The sequence below is a fragment of the Ceratotherium simum genome, chromosome 36 (assembly GCF_057802395.1).
Source record: "Ceratotherium simum simum isolate JZ-2026a chromosome 36, ASM5780239v1, whole genome shotgun sequence".
Classification (NCBI taxonomy): domain Eukaryota; kingdom Metazoa; phylum Chordata; class Mammalia; order Perissodactyla; family Rhinocerotidae; genus Ceratotherium; species Ceratotherium simum.
The window spans coordinates 18,751,884-18,770,881 of NC_141935.1; the positions used below are offsets into that span (position 1 = coordinate 18,751,884).

Sequence of the window (18,998 nt, forward strand, 5' to 3'; positions counted from 1 at the left end):
CCAACCAGGTTACCTTGGACAAATGACCCCACCATCCCGGGCAGCTGTTTTTTCACCTGCAAACCAGTCATCCCAGATATCTTCTAGTGTGCTTTCTAGACCTAATCATCTGAGTGTAGGTCATCTAGTGTGACAGCCAGGTAGGTAAAGCTACTCATCCTTTAGTGAGGAGAAACAGCACACTTCCTAGGGAACCCACTGCATTTTGGGCATCACCATTTGAAGGTTTTTCCACATACTCACCCACAACCTGTTACTCTGTAGTTTCCATCTGGTTATCTTAGATATAAGCGTCTATTTTGCATGAGGGCCTTTGGAGTGGAGAGTATGTGTGCACATCTATAATAGTACCATTTATTATTCACCGTGTTCCAGACTTTGCTAAGCACTTCATGTTGAGTATGTCATTTAACCCGTACAACAACCATGAGGTAGGCACTGGAATCCTCACTCTATGAGGAACTAAAGACTACTAGCTAGTCAATGGCAGAGCTGGGATTCTGTTTTACTAGCTGAAACGCACTGCCTCTCCATTTGCATATGAGAGGCACACAGCTGTCTCAGGGCATCTTAGCATGACATGGGCTGGGACTAACATCTCTACCGTGCTTGTCCAAGTCTGGATGTGTTTTGATTTCACAAACTCCCTTTTAGAAGGGAGTACTGAGCCAGGCATTTAATTTTGGTTTTTCTTAAAACAAAAACAAAAACTTTATTTATTTATTTATTTCTCCCCCAAAGCCCCAGTAGATAGTTGTATGTAATAGTTGCACATCCTTCTAGTTGCTGTATGTGGGACGCGGCCTCAGCATGGCCGGAGAAGCGGTGTGTTGGTGTGCGCCCGGGATCCAAACCCGGGCTGCCAGCAGCGGAGCACGCGCACTTAACCGCTAAGCCACGGGGCTGGCCCAACCCAACTTTTAAGTACTCTTTCCTTTTACAATCTTGAAAGAGATCATAATTCATTCAAAATCTATACTGACAAATATAAACATTATGCAATGTTATTTTATTAGAAAGATGAAAATCTGTCATCAGACTTCTAGTCTACCTTTCAAAAGTAAACTAAATGTTAACGTAAATTTCTTAAAACGTACAGTATTTCTGCTTCTATTTACCCTCAAACTCAGTCTGTCCAAAATTGTTCTAAATGGGCTTCCTCGTAAATGGCATGCCCAGTCTCCCAAGCTTGAAATTGGATTTAATTTTAACCCCTTCCATCCCCTTCAGCACTAAACCCAGTCAGTCATTAGGTTACTGGTTCCTCTAAATCCCTGCATGATTTTTATCACTTCTCCCCAGTCCACCTCCTCACCACCTCCTGACCTTCAATGGTTTCCAGACTCGACTCCCTTAGATCCACTCATCTCTTCTGCACTGTGGTCATGTAACTTTTCTGTAACATCTCGTTCATTATAAATGCATTACACATGGATTGGGCTCCTCTTATGTGCCGGGCATGGCACACAGACATGGGAACATAGTAATGAGGTGGTAAGTTCATGGAATGTAGATAGAGACTTGGAAGAGAAAGTGACACTTAAGTGATAAGTGAATAATAAATAGGAGGTGGACATATAAAATAGTTGTCTGTGAAAATGGAACAATACAAACAAGACAAGAAATGATAAAAATGTCTGACTCACTGAGGGATGGAGGGTAGTTAACAGTGGCTATCGCACAGGGTGTGAGAGGAACGGATAGTAAAGCAGGAAAAGTAAGTTATGGCTGTGGGAAGCCTCCTTCCTCTGCTCTATGTTTCCATGTGGCAGGACTTCCATTAGAATAACCAGGTCTTGGGCCGGCCCCGTGGCTTAGTGGTTAAGTGCGTGCGCTCCACTACTGGCGGCCCAGGTTCGGATCCTGGGCGCGCACCGACGCACCGCTTCTCCGGCCACGCTGAGGCCGCGTCCCACATACAGCAACTAGAAGGATGTGCAACTGTAACATACAACTATCTACTGGGGCTTTGGGGGAAAAAAAGGAGGAGGACTGGCAATAGATGTTAGCTCAGAGCCGGTCTTCCTCAGCAAAAAGAGGAGGATGAGCATGGATGTTAGCTCAGGGCTGATCTTCCTCACAAAAAAAAAAAGATTAACCAGGTCTCCTGCTCCACCCCTCACTGCTCCCCAAAATGGACTGGTGAATTTGGGAGGATCTGGGCATTCTCAACAGTACCCAGCTTTCCTTCTTCAGGATGCAGTCTTCCTGCAGGGAGCATCTTTGCTCCTATAGGGCCAGGAACCTGAGAGGAAGCCTTCACGTGTCCAGCTGTGTCCTGGGTGTGCAAGTCTCTCATGTAAGGGTAAAATAATAAAACCACTTTCCCACAAGCCTGAGCTGTGTTCTCCAACCTAGCTTGTATTCTTCTACTTACTTCTTAAATAATAAAGCTGGCCAACTGTCTGAATTTTTATTTTAATCTCTGTCTGAATCCTATGTCTGTCTCGTTTGGCACCTGAGTGGGGAAGAAACGGGTTTTATGAATTGGCATGGAATTAATATGATTAAGTCTGTGTTTTGGAAAGAAAGCTCTGGAAGCATGGCATTGGATGGAGAGAAAGTGGAGGCTGCTGTAATAGCCAAGGGAAAGATGATGAGGGTTATAGCGACAGAGGAATGGACAGATAAGATTTAAGTTAACAGCTTACAAGAATGAATGTACACTGAATGAGGGACTTGAAGAAGGGAACTGAGCTAGATAACGTCAAGGATCCTAGTTGGGGCCAGTGCACAAAATGATGACATCCCTCATCAACTAACCAAGCCAGGGACTCCAGGAGGAGCAGCAAATTGAAGTCAAGGGTCGGGTGGGGGTGAGGGTATGGAGACAGAGTTCAGGTATGAGGTGTCTGAAGTCTCACAGCACATTCGAAGACGTTCAACAGAAACACAAGCCTCAAACTCAGGATAGGTCAGGCCTGGAGATATACAAGAGGGAGAAAATGAGTCTGTCCAAGAAGAATGTGTAGAACGAGAAGGGTAGACAGATGAGAGGGCAAAACCATGGAACACTAATATTTAAGGTAAATCAAAAGAATAGGAAATCTGATGGAGAATAGGGAGCAGAGAACCCCACGATGAATAATCCTATACAAGTCACAAAAGTACTGAACAACTTCCATTGAATAAGACAGTCCTGCCTGGGCCTGCTAAACCCTCACCTCCAACACGGCTCTGAATCCTTTGAGGTACTTACCTTACTGTCAAAAAGTGAAAGTGGCTTCACAGTCTTCAGAGAAAACCTCATCACCGCATACAAGATGGAGCACAGGATGGAATGGTGCTCCACCAGCGGGTAGTGGATGTGTTTCTGTTCAAGGGCCAGTTCCACTATCGAGATTGGTCCTTCAACAGTGAGCCAAGCATCCTCAGTATCCAGGACAGGCGCTTGCATTTCATCCCTGCTAACATCTGCCTAAAGGTTTTGAGGACCGAAAACTGTGTTCAGAATTAGAGAAATAATAGCTTGCAAATATCTTAATGAGTTTACCAGCAGCAAAGTGCAAACCCATATTTCTCCCCATCCCCCCAAATTAGAATAAAAAAACATAAAATCTAATTCTAATAAGAAACATCACAATTTTTTAGGCTTAACCCAAAACTTAAAAATGAATAAATGAAAAGCGATCTCTTTCTACAGTGCTTTCTTAAGTCCAATGAGTTTCAGAATATTTAATATCTTAGAGACAGTTCAGAATGAAAATACACTTCTTTTACCTCCATTAAAGTCTGAAGAAGATCCAAGCAGGAGCCAAGGAAAGACGTCATTGCTGTGTCACTCATCCCCACGTCCTGTTTTTAAAAAGGAACATAATTAGCTCCTGCCAGCAAAACTGCTACAGTTACTCTCAGAAAAATAAAAAACAAAACAGAACACATCTATTCAACTGACTTTCTAGATTGAACAGACAGGCAAGAATTTGAAAGTCAAGGCATTAGTACATTTTAATTTCTTTCTTTAGATTTAACTAATTTTAAAATTAGACTTTAAAAAGATGGTACTACTATCAACTTTTAAAAATTGGTGTTCTTTGTGTATTGTAAAGATCACGGCACTTGCGCTCATCGTCCAGCTTGCTAAGGCCAAACAACAACCAAATCATGCGCCTGGTAAGATACACACATGAGAGTCCAACCTGAAAAGTTCTAAGAAAATGGCCCGGTCTAGTTCCAGAGCGTCTTTTAGGGACTGAACTGAACCTGCTGATCAAAACTAGAATCCTCAAGCCTATGGGGGATTCATGCTGTGGGCAACAGGTCATTCCCCTTGACGCCCTTCCAGGGCCTGCCAAGAGACCACTGCATTCACATACAGTCTTTTTTAAACCAACAACCAATAAATCTAGCACATCCTTAAAGTAAATAATTCAGAGTATGCATATAACTGTAGTCATAGAGCCATCCTCAAGAGCATACCAGCACAATTCTTCAACAATGGTGAATTTTTGGGACTAAAGGCTTATTATGGCTACATTCATGTGTCCCAATATTTCTTAAGATATTTGTAATGAGAATATTTCAAAGTTTTGAGCAAAAGCTAGCACTATCAATCCCTGGCCTCAAATATAAGCCCCAGTATCCGTGGACTGGAATAGTATTTAAGACTATTTGTACAGTGGCTATTCCATGCAGGTCGATCAAATTCACTACTCATATGAATCTATTTCAATTTGATGTTGTATGCTTCCATTATAAGCTCCTAATCCCAAGTACAGCAAAAATACGCAGCCATGGCAGCATGTTAACCTCCTGTCAACAGTCCAAAATTGAAGATGGCTTGTGAAAACTGAGTTTAAACATACTATCTGACAATCTGGAAAGGTGAATTAAAATTGGCCATAGTTCATGACCAGTTCCATTAATACAGTATTCTCCTTCCATTTTTCTTATCTCCTGATGTGTCATCAAAATGGTAGAAGGCAAAGTCCACTCCTCCAGTTAATAAGGTACCATGTAAAGTGCAGGATTAACGACTACACATCTAGTTAAGGGAGATTCACTTACCCTTCGGCATAACCTGTCCTTTGGTGATTTTCCAACCTAAGACAAAAGGACACAAAATGCTGTATTTATTTCATAATTTACATACAAAAGCAGTACTATGGTACAGGAAGTAAAAAGTAACCAAATTTTAATATAAATGCAGCTATACATAGATGTGGCAACCTCTCATCCATTTAAATGTTAGTTCTACTCATTTGTAACACAATGCAATTAATTTTGTGGGGGAACTTAAAAATATACCACACTGGACTTAAAAATAATCCTTTTCAAAAACAAACATTTTTGAACTGTTAAATAAAAAAAAACTCTAAAAATCTGGTCCTTATTTTGTATAATCAAATAACTGTGTTCCCTTAAAAGTCAGAACCAAACTCACAGTTCCAAATCAAAAGCAGCTAAGAATTTTGTTTGTTGACAAAGATACACAATTTTACATGGTCAGAAGGAAGAAAAAACAATCTAAAGCAGACAGGAGTTATATTCCCAGCTCAGAAAATCAAGTGATGTCCTTGATTCAGTCAGTACTCAGTAAGATTCTACTGACAACTTTATACAAGGTAACGAGTGGTAGATGAAAGTTCTGCTCCTCAGCACGTGACTTGATAAGACTAGAACTCACAGGGGACAGTGACAGTGGAAGCAGGGAGTCCAGGACCAGGGACTCTTCACCTCATCACCTCTCGCTGAGATTACTGCACCAGCCTTCGAGCAGCCAAGCTCAGCCCACCCCAATTCCAACATTTTCCACCCTGTTGCCAGATCTTTTTTTTTTCTTGTGAGGAACATCGGCCCTGAGCTAACATCTGTTGCCAATCCTCGTCTTTTTGCTGAGGAAGACTGGCCCTGGGCTAACATCTGTGCTCATCTTCCTCTACTTCACATGGGATGCCGCCACAGCATGGCCTGACAAGCGGTGCGTTGGTCCTCGCCTGGGATCTGAACGAACCCGGGCCACCAGCAGCAGAGCGTGCGCACTTAACTGCTAAGCCACCGGGCCGGCCCCTGGCAGATCATTTTTTAAAATGCATATCTGAACATATTCCTCTGCTTAAAACTGCCCTAATGTCTTCAAGATAAAATAACAGCTGCCATTTACGGAGCCCTCACCATATGTGCCAGGCCCCACGCTAAGCAGTTTAGACATATTATTAGAAAATAATTAGAAAATCCAAAAATTATTAGAAAATCCCAAATCCACAGCTACACTGTGGGAATTCACAGTGGGAAATTCTCCTCGCTCCTTCCCACAGCCTGTGCCCCTCCCGTACAAAGCTACTCGCAGCTCTGTGAATCCAACACGCTACCTCAGACCTCCAGGACTTTTTGCTGAATACGCTTCTTCTCACCCACTTGGTACTGGTTCACACACACTCATCCTTCAAAATTCAGCTCAGAAGCCTTCCCCTTGTCTTGTTGTTTATCCCTCTTCTGAGTTCCAGAAGCTCCCTACTATCTGTTACCTGTCTTTTAGACTGTGAGTTCTCTGAGGGCAGGACTTTGACTTTTATCTTGGCAATCAGAACCCACCACAGTCCTTGGCACATAAGAGACATTTATTATAATAAACAGTTATCGAATGAATGATCATAAACTCTCTGCTTCCTGGTTCAGGACTGTTTAAAACCAAACCTAAGTTCTGAGCATCAAATGCGACAGTGACGTGAGAATGCTGTAAAACTGGAAACAGTAAAACAGGGGCGGTCAGAGGTAAAGTAGAAGAGAACGACATCTTAAAGGCCAACAGGAGTGAGTTAAGTGGGAAGCAGCGGTTAGGTGGGCAAGGACGATGAGCACATGGGAGAGAACAGTTAGATTTAACTAGACAAAAATGTTACCCATGTCATTAAAGAAAGCATTTCAGAGGAGCGGTGGCCTAACGTGGGTCTGAGTTGTAGTGCTGTTCATGGTTTAGGAATGGCTGTCTCTGTGCATTTAAAAGACCACGTTGTCATTATGGTGGAAGTTCTCCTGACATGCACTGAACGGATGCCAGATTAACTGACATTCTCGACTGGCCTGTAAAACATCCTGATGAGGCCCCGGCCACTCTGCTTGAGGCCAGGAGGCCCCTCTCCAGTACGTGGCAGCTCCTGCTCCCACCAGGTGACTCTTATGCTCACATGTCATGTTTGTTCCCAAATCTACTTAGGCTGCTTGTACATGTCACTGTAATTATGTAATTTAATTAAATACGTGATGAAATATGAATGAGGAAAAAAAGGAGTTTATATGAATTCTATGTTGAATGCTTTAAAAAGATTTACAGAGGAGGGTAGCTAACTCCTAGGTCTACTGGATTACATAGAAAAGAAATAACTACAAAGATTAGGGGATAAATTATAAAAATCTAAAGATCTTGCACTCAGATTGCATCACAACTTTAAAGAAACAGGATTGAGAAATCAGAGGCAGTGCATTATGGGTGAGACTGATGTAAGCAAACCAAATCGGAACTGCAGTCAAACACATTCAAAGAAAACGTCTTGGCCCTACCTCCAAAGATAGGTCAGTAAGCGCACACTGTACGTTTTAATTTAAAATAAAATGAAAATATTTGCTTGACTCAACCTCAGTCCTAACCTCTTGGGTTAAGAGACTTTTACAGTATATTACTTTCTTTCGAGGATTGGGGCTCTTCAAGTCATCAAAGTGCAGCACTGGGAATTACGTTTAACTGAGCATGAGTAAAACAAAACATCAAACAAAAAATGGTCTAACAAGGCCAATGGAAACAATCTTTCTAATATCAGCCAATTAATTAAGGGAACCAGATCAACAAGAAGTCAGTACACGGAATTGAAAATTGCCTTACCTTATCCATTAAGTACGTAGCAGCAGAAAACCTTTTAACCAAGAATGTGTTCCACATCATCAGGGCAATGCCTACGTAGCAAGTAAAGGTCAAGTAGTAAATAGAATGCTTGTACATTTTCACTTTCATTATACATAACAAATCACTGTCTTTCTTAAGCTTATAAAACTATATGGGCTATTTATTTAGATATGATTTCTTATATCTTATGTAATATTTATAAAATTAATAGAAACTTTTATCTTTAATAAAAACCAGAACTGGGCTGCATAAGACGATATCCAAATGGCCCATAAGCATAAGAAAAGATTCACATCATTAGTTATGAGAGAAATATAAATTAAAATCACAGAGATATCACTACACAACCAACAGAAAGGCTAACTTTTTTTTTATGACAATAAGTGTTGGCAAGGAAGTAAAAACAACTGGAATGCTCATACATTGCTGGTGGGATAATAATTGTTAAAACCACTTGGAAAACTGTGTGGCAGTGTCTACTAAAGCTAAATATGTGTCTACCCTGTGACCCAGCAGTTCTCCTGCAGAAATGAGTAGAAAAGTACGTTCAAGAGTGTTGAGAACAGCTTCGTTCACGATAGACCAACACTAGAAATAACTCCAATGTCAGCCAATTGATTTTTTCATATGTAACCATCAAATAAAGTGACATATAAACAAGTAATAAAAAACAAAGCAAAATACAAAAAATATTTTTTTAAAAAACAACCAAAAACTCTGGGTTTTATACTTCCACCTTCAATAACCTTTAGGATAAAAATTTCTGAAATAGTCGTCAATTAGGCAGCATAAATACAACACTTCACATGCTATTATTATTACCACATAGCTGCTTTTGAGTGAAGAAGCCAGGAAGCTTACTCAATGTACAAATGGGCACAGCTCTAATGTGAAGAAATACTAGCCTGAAGTCAGTAGGTAACTTAATTATATCAATAAGGATAGACTACTCTAGAGACCATATTTTCCAAATGAGACACTTTAAATCTTTTTTTTTTCTTTGAAGAAGGTAAGATCTAAGAGATGAATAAATAAAATAATTTTCAAGTTCTCTTCAGGTAAAATGAGACATTTTAAGATTTTATTTATTTATTTTTTTCCCCTTAAAGCCCCAGTAGATAGTTGTATGTCATAGCTGCACATCCTTCCAGTTGCTGTATGTGGGACGCGGCCTCAGCACAGCCCGAGAAGCGGTGCGTCGGTGCAGGCCCGGGATCCGAACCTGGGTCGCCAGCAGCGGAGCGCGCGCACTTAACCGCTAAGCCACAGGGCCGGCCCAAAAAATGAGACATTTTAGAACTTCTGCAATTTGAAGGTCGTAAAGGTGAAGAACTTACCACACAGACATTAAGGCACTACCTCCTCTTACTCAGCCCAATGTCTAGTCTCACCACTTCGTAAGACGACTAACTAGCCTACGCTGAGTTCCTCATTTCTTACGGGGAAACCCACCTATCTATTAAATGGAACCGACAAACTGTTTACAATTTTTCAACATTCTGTAACATTCTTGCAATGAGACATCAGCAGTCCCCACAGTATGGCAGCCAATGAAGAATATCCACATTTACTAAAAGAAGCAGAAGGCAGTTTCTAGAGTAAAGTATTATTAGGTTTTGGCTCCCTAACTTTTTCATCAGGAATTACAGTTCTGAGCAACCCATCCCTCCTTCCTTATCTACCTGTGAACTAAAGAAGAAATCAATGATTCACGCAGAATATTCTCCTTACTCATACCCAAGTCGTCAGCTTGGGACACTAATGGGTCAGGACGGAGGTGATAATTACTGTCCCCTCTCTCCCCCCTCTGGAGAGTGTTCCTCCAAGCAGTTACAACAGCCAGCACTTTGTATACAGCAATACACAGCCATGTGTCAGGCAGTAGGGCCAAATAAAAAGATTAACAGGATGTGAATGTAAAGATTCTTGCCTCTTTTGAATCAACCAGTTATGTTTCTAACACTTGTTTACTTACCATTCTGAACATGTGCATTAAGAATGTGCTTCAAGTGTTCTATTGACCTAACAAAAAAACGTGCTTCCTTACATACAGGGAGGAAAAAGGAGAAAAAAAAAGAGGTATCATTTAATAGGTGTTTCAAATACAAACGGAGACATTCTTACATAAATTTCTATATAAAGCTACCCAAGAATGTTATAAGAACATGGAATTATTAGGTAAAAAGCAATTTTTCATAAGATAATGTCAATGGTCTCTCTCAAATTCATATTATCTATATAATGATTGATTCCTAGAAACCTGCAGGTCATATATGCTGACATCTGGATTCAAAATTTACTGTGGTTTGTACATCATAGCAATTCATAGAAATTCAGTATATACTTGAATTTCACACAGACAACAATGGGTTTCCTTCTTTGCAAATATCTTCATTCATTCATTCTTCAACGAATATTTATTAAGCATCTACCATGCACCAGGCCATGTGAGGCATCGGGATACTGTAATGAACAAAACAGACCCAAGCCCTTTACCCACCAATTCACTGAGGTTACATTCTAGTGAAGGAGCTGGATAATAAATATGGTTAAGTAAATTGTACGGTATGTTTAACGATAAGTGCCAAGGAGAAAATATTAAAGCAGTGAAGGGAAATATGAACTATCAGAGGGATGTCCGAAATTCAATTCTTCCTAATCAAGGTAGTTTACATATTAAAACTCAAACACAGTATGTAAAACTGATGAAATTATCCAGATCTTTGCAATAACTTTGTGCAAAGATTAAATACATCACCTTTGTCAACATATGTAACGTGTTAGAATTTCCCCAAAGGTAACTTCAGTTGTTTTGAGCCTAATAAGCTGTGTGTGTAAAATGGCGGGGGTGGGTGGGGCAAGGAGATAAATATTTAACAGGAAAAAAGAACAAACAAGAAAAATGGCCACTTATTTTAAATGTAAACAATTTTAATAATAGACAATGATAACACTAATTAAAATGCCAGGCACTACGCATGCACTTTCTCTATAACCTGGCACAACTCTTCGAGATAGCTATAGTCCTCATTTACTTTAATGGAGAAAATTGAGAACAGAGGGTTCAGAAACGTTCCTACAGGTCACACAGCCAATAAGTAGCGGCAATGGGACTTGAACTCAGCTCTGTGTCTGTTATGCACACTGCCTTTGGTTTACAAATGAATGCTGTAAAAAATAGAGTTTTTTCCTTAAATATCACTTTCTTAGACTTGAACCTGGGATTAATTCACTCAGATTTTAGAAATTATTATGTCCTTGTTCTAGTCCTAATATTCTTTTTTCATGTAGGAAAAATGCATAGAGGTCTTTTATGTAGGAAAAATAAGTAGGCTCTCCTTAAGCAGAGAGTGGAAATGTGACTACCATTGAGGCTGGAGGGAAGTCAACTGAAGAGGGGACCCTGTCCTAAAGTCACTTTTTGGTCAAGGTTTAATTAATCAAAGACCATTCCTTTGTTTAAAGCATTTCCTTTTTTACTGTCTTCCTTTAAGATGTAGGTAATTACTTTTTTTTTTGGAGGAAGTAAAAGTATCATTACCATTAATATATTAGCATGAACTAGTTCACCAGTGAGATTTTTCTTCAAGAGGGTATAAGGTCAATAAAGGAAAGAATTTTGATTTGAGAGGCATGATTTACCAGGGCACTGACTAGGGAGGCCTATGTGAAGGACTTACTGGCAAAGAGGAATATCCATCGTATGTTTTTTTTTTTTTTTTTTTAAGATTTTATTTATTCAGTTTTTTACCCCCAAAGCCCCAGTAGATAGTTGCATGTCATAGGTTCACATCCTTCTAGTTGCTGTACGTGGGACTCGGCCTCACGTTGGATGGAGAAGTGGTGCCTCGGGGCGCTCCCGGGATCCGAACCCGGGCCGCCAGCATCAGAGCGCGCACACTTAACCACTAAGCCACGGAGCCGGCCCCCATCGTATGTTTTTACATCTTATTTGATCCTGGTGTCAATCCTGAAGGATTGGCACCTTCATTAAAAAGGGGTGGAGAGAGAAAAAAATAGGTTCAGAGATTCAGTGACTGGCCCAAACCCAGATGTTTGTGTCAGAAATTCATCTGGGATCCAAATCCAGTTCTCCTGCCCGCAGGCTGGCCTTCTCCCTGCACAGCTTCTAGCCAGTGAGTGCCCTGGGAGAGAGCGTGAAGTGGAAGAAAATGATGTCCACCCAGAGGTGAGAGGGCAACGACGCTAACCCTGGACTAGAGTCAGCCCTGCACACAGTATGGCTTTCTTGATTTTTCTCTGGAGACAAACGTTAAGAGAAGTGATGAACCAAAACAGACCTGTCTCAGCAATCAGACATAGGTTGGCGTCAGGATCCTTCCTCTGGCTTTTATCATGATGACTAGAATATTACCAATTTTCTGGTGGTAGGTGCTATCTCATACAGGAACTCAAAAGGAAATAAAAAATACACTTATCATAACCCAACTAGGAGTAGGGCAAAACACACTGGATTACATATAGACACCTACACTGAAATCCTGGCCCAACGACTGATGCAGCCGTGTGTCCTGAGGCAAGGACAGCCCTCGTCTTCTCTTCTGTAGAGTGGGGACAGTGACAACACCCACCTTCATAGGTTTACTGAGGATTATAAGAGAAAATGTATGAAAGAGGCCTAGCACAGCTCCTAGACATCCCAAAGGGGAAAAACCTGGTGTTTACAATAAGTTATTTAATGAAACTGTCTCACATATGTATAGCATGAGCAGAGACAGAATTAACACGAAAGAGGTCACGAGAACCTCACCTCTGGGTCTTTATTCCACTGAACAACGTACTCCCAACAGCAGTGTGTGTGCAGCACGTCCAGCTCCAGGCTGCACGGAAACTGCTTGTAGGCCAAATGCAGCAAGTCTGAAAGTCAGAAGAGAGCAAGGTTTTATTCTTTCCTTCATGAAAACAGCTGCATCTCCCCTCTGGATTTCATATTTCCCCGCAGTTATGTATTACCTGGAATGGCTCCCAAGTCCATCTCTACCTCTGACACCTCAAATAAACCTCTGTTAATACCTTCTTTGGGTTCATCTGGGTTTTCTGTATCTCTTTCTTTATTAGCCAGTTTTAATACTTCAGGGCTGAAATCCTGTTTAAATATCCACTTGGCTACTGTGTCTGCAATGCCACCTACAGTGTGGAGACAAGAAAGAAAATGACGATTTGCAGTGTTTGCCAAAGGAGCCAATACAGTGCATGATCCGCGTCTCCTTATGCAGAGAACTAAGCACCACACTCAGTTTTAAGCCCGAAAGTGATCCCCCACAGCCAGGAGACTTACAGCAGTGTTATTACCTGCCACTCAGCGTGTGAGGGCAAGTGGGATTCTGGTATTTTTATACTCTCGTAAAGTATTAGATAACTATAAACACATACACATACACATGTCTATGTACCACATACCTTCTACGTTCACAAATTCAAAATATACTTTACCTGACAAAGATGAAGGGATGAATACATCTTTAACACACTTTCACTTAAATATCAGTGAAAACAGACTGATTAGCATGATACTTATCTAGACTTCTTAGGGCAATCTATTACTTTTAATAGTCAACTAACTTGCCTCTATGGAACATTTACGGCCAAAATTTAGCCATAGCATAGCTAATCAAACGACATGATACTGTACCATGTTCCGGTCACCAATATAGTCCAAAAATTATAAATGCAAACTGAAAAACATTCAAGATGAAGAGTCCTGTTTACTACCTAAAACAAATTATGCATTTTTCTGTAATTTACCAACACTTTTCCTCTCAGTCTTTCCTCCTGTTTCGATTCAAATAAAAACCTTTTCACAAAGAGAATGCTTCACAGTAAAATTACAATGATTGGTGAAAACAAATGAGAGCAGTGTGCTGGGGGATCTAGTTTCTTATGTTTGGCTTCTAAACCATTTGATCATTCTCACTGCAGAATCAAGCCCCTGATTACATTGCTTAGGTTAATATCAAAATACTTTTCCTATACTTTCACCTGGGGGCAGCATGGAGTGCAGTGAGTTAACAATTAAAAAATTTTCACAAGTCTTATAGAGAAAGAGAAAATGAGCTAACTAAATAAAAATTTATAAATACCTGGGTGTTTATAAACCCAGAAATACAGTCATTCCAGTATCAAATGCCCGAGAGAGCTGCTGGTAAGAAGAGGGAGTATGCCAAGATAATTCAAAATTTAAGATGCTTATGGTCCTGCAAGATCTAAGCACAGGAACCCCATGACTCCAGGACAGGAGAAAGTGATGCATCAGAAAAGAGGTATAAAGTTCTGTGGAATTAGGAGGAAGAAGAGAAAATCTGCAGTTAGTGGATCATGAGAGGTTTCCTGGAGGAGGCAGCATTTGAGCTGGGCCCTGAACGATGAGTAAGATATAGAATCTGAGTGGGAGAGGCGGGGAAAGGGAAGACGGCAGGCTCAGACCCAGAGATGGGGAATCACACAGATGTTGCATTTGAACCCAAATCTAACAACAAGCAAGCAAGAAATGGAAAAATGGCTCAGATTCAAAGTCAAACCACTGGGCCCGTGGCCTAGTGGTTAAGTTCATGTGCTCCGCTTTGGCAGCCCGGGGTTTGTGGGTTTGGATCCCAGGTGAGAACTTACACACCACTCATCAAGCCATGTTGTGGTGGCGTCCCACACACAAAATAGAGGAAGACGGGCACAGATGTTAACTCAGGGCTAATCTTCCTCAAGCAAAAAGAGGAAGATTGGCAACAAATGTTAGCTCAGGGCCACTCTTCTTCACCAAAAAAAAAACCAAGTTCTTGGAGAGAAGGCTTAAGAGTTCATACTTTGTTCCAGCAGTCCTTGAACTTCTTAGTCTCAGTCTTAGTCCTTTAAACTGTTAAGAATTACTGACAACTGCAAAGAACTTTAGCTTATGGGTTACATTTACCAATATGTATGGTATTAGAAATTAAAACTGAGAAATTTAAAAATTATTACTTTATTTTGAAATAAAAATAATAACCCATTACATGTTAATATATTATGAAACTAACTATATTTCCCAAAGCAAAAAAAAAGATATTTAGTGAGAAGAGTGCACCACACTTTTGCAAATCTCTTTAATGTCTAGCTTCTACCTGGATTCTCCAATCAGCCTCTGTGTTCCATCTCCTGTGACCTGTTGTTTTGGTTGAAGTATATGAGGAAGATCCGGCCTCACACAGACATGAAGTTGGAAAAAGGAGGGCTCTTGGGGTCCCCTAACCCTTCTTTGAGAACCGCTGCTGATTCTCTAAGGCAAGGGGAAGTAGCTGGGGGTTCCTGAGCAGGGAACTGATAGGATCAGACTCTGAGAAGATCAACTGAGAAGTATGTGGCGGGTCTTTTATTTATTTTTAAAATCTGAGTGTATTTCTCTTTCCTTATTCTTTCAGTCATTTCTATTAAAAAAAAAGCCCATATTGTAAAAATATAGATATACAGATACAAATGCTCAAATAAACTTCAGGTTACCTTTCCCTCCTTCCAATAACTTTTTAACAGAAAGCCTGGGGAGTGGCTCAGCCTGCAGTGACGACATGCTGGAGGTTCGCGTGTTCACTCTGCTATGAAGCAGAGTCTGAAGTATGAGACAATCCTCCAGTTGTTTCAGCAGGAGTTTCCAGTATTCAGTGTCGAGAGAAAGGGCCTCCCAGGAGTCAGTGAGGGCCTCCGAATCAGGACCCAGTGCTGTTTGGGAAAACTAACAGAAAATGCACCGGTGTTAACTCTGGCAAAGATTCTGAATCAACATTAACCTGAATAAGCTTTTAACTTGAATGCTGATGGACAGTTAGGATACATGACAAAGAAACACAGGGATGCTGTTGCACAAATATTACTGCCTGGCTGGGTGAAACCTAAGGGCGAGGAGTAGACTGAGGACTTAGGGGCAATGATGAAGGAGTTCAGATGTTCACAAAGGGCCTGCAGTATTACATCCAATTCAACCAATGGACACTTCAGAAGTTTTCAGGGCCACAGCTCTTTCTATCTGTATCAGGATATGGATATCTCTTCAGAATTCACTCGCTAACATAAAATGTGTCTCTCAAATTTCTTCTCTCTCCATTATTATAAACATCTTAAGCTAGGAATATTAAATTTAGCCTGTAAACTGAGACTGACAATGCTGAGTGAATTTCTACAGATCTATTTAAGGGTCTCATCCAATTTAATGAACATCGCCTAGGAAAAATAATTTGACTCACCACAAGACATAAGGGATGTTAGTCTTTTTTTTTTTTTAAATAAATTTGAGTCTTCAAGAGATGAGGAAAAACCACAAAGCAAAAGGTCAATAGGAAACTTTCATTTGAGTTATTCAATGCTACATGCCAAAAACAACCTATGTTGATAAAAGGAGGTGTAAATGCAACCATAGAACCTCAGAGCTAGAAGGAACCTGAGGAACGTGAGGTCAGTCTAACCCTGACCTCTTCTGCATGAGGAAACGGGCACTCATTTTAAGGGACTCACTACAAAGCAGCAGCTATTGGCGGACAGCAGATCTCTGCACTCCAACTCCAGCACTTTTCCTTACGCCATGTGGCGACTGCTAAATTCAAGTCTGCGTGTCATCTGAATAAGCACATTAAGGACAGCACCCCTCACCCCCGAAAAGACAAATAAGAACCTGCTGGACACACGTATCAAATTCTAGACGTTCCACAACACCGAGGGCAACGTAGCCCCAGAAAGGGAAAAGCAGCCCCTTAGCCTCCTGGAAAGATCCCGATGAAAGTTGCCCCTTTGCCCGCTTACTTTTTTCTCTGTCATGTTGTTGGATATCTGCGCGGCAACGGAATGCCCAACGTGTGCGGACAAGAGAGCAGCCCCGTTGTTCTCAGACTGGATGCAAGCTGTGCGCATCTGCTGCCACCAAGGGGACACAGACTGGGAATCCCAGGTCTCATCGATGGCCACTACAGGCAGACGGGAGAGGTTAAAGGAGAAACTCTTCGTTTGTTGTGTTTTTTTTGGTTCAATCTTTCACATTAAACATAATGTTAAAACTAAATTCCCCACTGACGTTATCTGTATACTTCTGAATGAATTGGAAAGTAAATCTATGATCTATTTTACTCAGAACATGTCTATTCCATTATTTGTGCTGTGTTAGTCATCTTGCTTCTGAATCAACTTTAAATCCCTGTTTGGAATATTTTCATCATTGCTGAAAACTACTACTGAATGTTTCCATATGATAGATTAGTGTTCAAATCGTGCCAAAAATAGTAAGAAAAATATTACCTCCATCAAAGCCCATTCTTACCTGAGTTAAGAAAATGCATTCATTGTTCACAGCACATGATTTTTGATGACATAAAATACAAATTTAATTTTAATAAAGTATACTTCAAATGCATTAAGAGCTTTCTATTAACACATGAAAGAATCCCTCTAGTGAAAAGTTTTATACACTGTAGTCTCCTTCTGCTAGGAGAAATGATCCTCCCTCCCCGCTTCCGTGGTATTTCTAACTCTAGACTTTGTTTCCGAGAGCAGCAGCCCACATTCCTGAGAAGGCTGACCCACAACATCCACCAGCACTTTACCTTTCATCTTGCTCAGGAGGGACAGCATTGTATGAAGACAGCAGACAGACTGCGGTTTATCCAAAATATCTTTTTCCTTAGATAGCCAAACACTCAGGAGCAGAGACTGAAACCAAATTTAAATCTCTTTCAGTCTAAAAAAATATTTCAAGTAGACAAAATCTTGCACTTTTCTAGAGAGCACATGTGTGTATGAGTGATTCAGTCTTTCAGGTTGGGAAATAAGTGGTTACTTGTTATGTCAGGTAACGTGAGGGACAGAACAGGGTACCTTGTCTACCTAAGAGATTCTTCATCATCTGCCAGGCATCTAAATTCCACATTTCCCTCTCTTCTTTGGGTTAAGCACCGCCTTCCAGTCTAGCCTTCATTAGGAGCATATCACCATTAAGGGCACCACTACGTTAGCATGGATTCACTGTAGATCGGTGAGGGACCACTCAGCTGTAGGTTTTTTTTTAAAGATTTTATTTATTTATTTTCCCCCCAAAGCCCCAGTAGATAGTTGTATGTCATAGGTGCACATCCCTCTAGTTGCTGTATGTGCGACGTGGCCTCAGCATGGCTGGAGAAACGGTGCGTCGGTGCGCGCCCGGGTTCGGAACCCGGCCCGCCAGCAGCGCAGCGCGCGCACCTAACCGCTGAGCCACAGGGCCGGCCTTCAGCTGTGGGTTTTGACTGGAGGAGAGAGGGAGGATCTGGAGCTGTGGACCTTGCCCTTACCTTGGCTGTACAAAGGCACTGCGGACTTGGCAGTGGGGAACAAGTACGTAAAACTATCAAACTCTAAATTTTAAATCACTAACAAGTCATGAGAAACAGATTTTAAACAAAAACACTTAAGTCACCATAAGTGACTTTTGACGCCTATAAACCAGTATATCTACTTCAATTTGAAACATTTTAAGATTTATATAATTTGTACACAGATAACTTTGGGATAATGAAAAATTTAATGGCATGTGTCACAGCTGTAAGTACTGGTGTCTGCGACAGACGTTGATCGTTTATAATTCTGCAGCACCTTCAGTGATAAAAAGCTCTAAAATAAAAGGCTGACTATCGGTTTAAATGTATTAATACAAATAATTTTCAAAAATGCAGAAGAGTAGGAAGTGGAAGTGTGTGAAGGAAATTAACTTATGAGAAGGACCTACAGGCCAGGAGCTACGATAAGTACTTGACATGCGTATCACCTCATTCGATCCTAACAACTTCTTGTGGTGGGGACGATTATGCAGATTTTACAAATAATGAAAAGGAAAAATAACTCACCCAGCACCACACAGTTAATGAGTTAGAACTAAAGTCTGAACCGAGACCTGCCTGATTCTAACACACCTTTTCTCTTCTCTCTCAAAATACATGTGTACACCCATGTATATATGTGTGTACAGGTACATATAAATTTATATATGTAAATAATTACAAATATAAATAGACACACACTTTTTAAAGTGAAGTCTACTTCTCCCTCTTTTTAACTTTTCTCTCTTTTTTGTTTAACCCTGCCATGTCTCTCCCCTTGTCAGCCCCCTTTCTACCTCATCCTATCCAGAAACCTTTTTATTTTTTACAACCAAACG

General features: G+C 40.8%; 1 protein-coding gene across 3 annotated transcripts in view; it reads right to left on the reverse strand.

Annotated features, from left to right (window-relative positions):
- RAB3GAP2 (RAB3 GTPase activating non-catalytic protein subunit 2) overlaps nucleotides 1-18,998 on the reverse strand; it is a 106,565-nt gene that overhangs the window by 6,095 nt on the left and 81,472 nt on the right. For 2 of the 3 annotated variants that reach the window (XM_004439668.3, XM_087424366.1), the window contains 10 exons: nucleotides 17,413-17,518; nucleotides 16,619-16,779; nucleotides 15,329-15,557; nucleotides 12,815-12,988; nucleotides 12,612-12,718; nucleotides 9,816-9,882; nucleotides 7,820-7,890; nucleotides 5,008-5,043; nucleotides 3,721-3,795; nucleotides 3,200-3,418 (listed from right to left, as the gene is read on the reverse strand). In XM_004439668.3, coding sequence (XP_004439725.1) covers nucleotides 3,200-3,418; nucleotides 3,721-3,795; nucleotides 5,008-5,043; nucleotides 7,820-7,890; nucleotides 9,816-9,882; nucleotides 12,612-12,718; nucleotides 12,815-12,988; nucleotides 15,329-15,557; nucleotides 16,619-16,779; nucleotides 17,413-17,518 — 1,245 coding nt within the window. The remainder of the gene's footprint in view (nucleotides 1-3,199; nucleotides 3,419-3,720; nucleotides 3,796-5,007; nucleotides 5,044-7,819; nucleotides 7,891-9,815; nucleotides 9,883-12,611; nucleotides 12,719-12,814; nucleotides 12,989-15,328; nucleotides 15,558-16,618; nucleotides 16,780-17,412; nucleotides 17,519-18,998) is intronic. The other variant, XM_087424365.1, reaches the window with a different exon arrangement.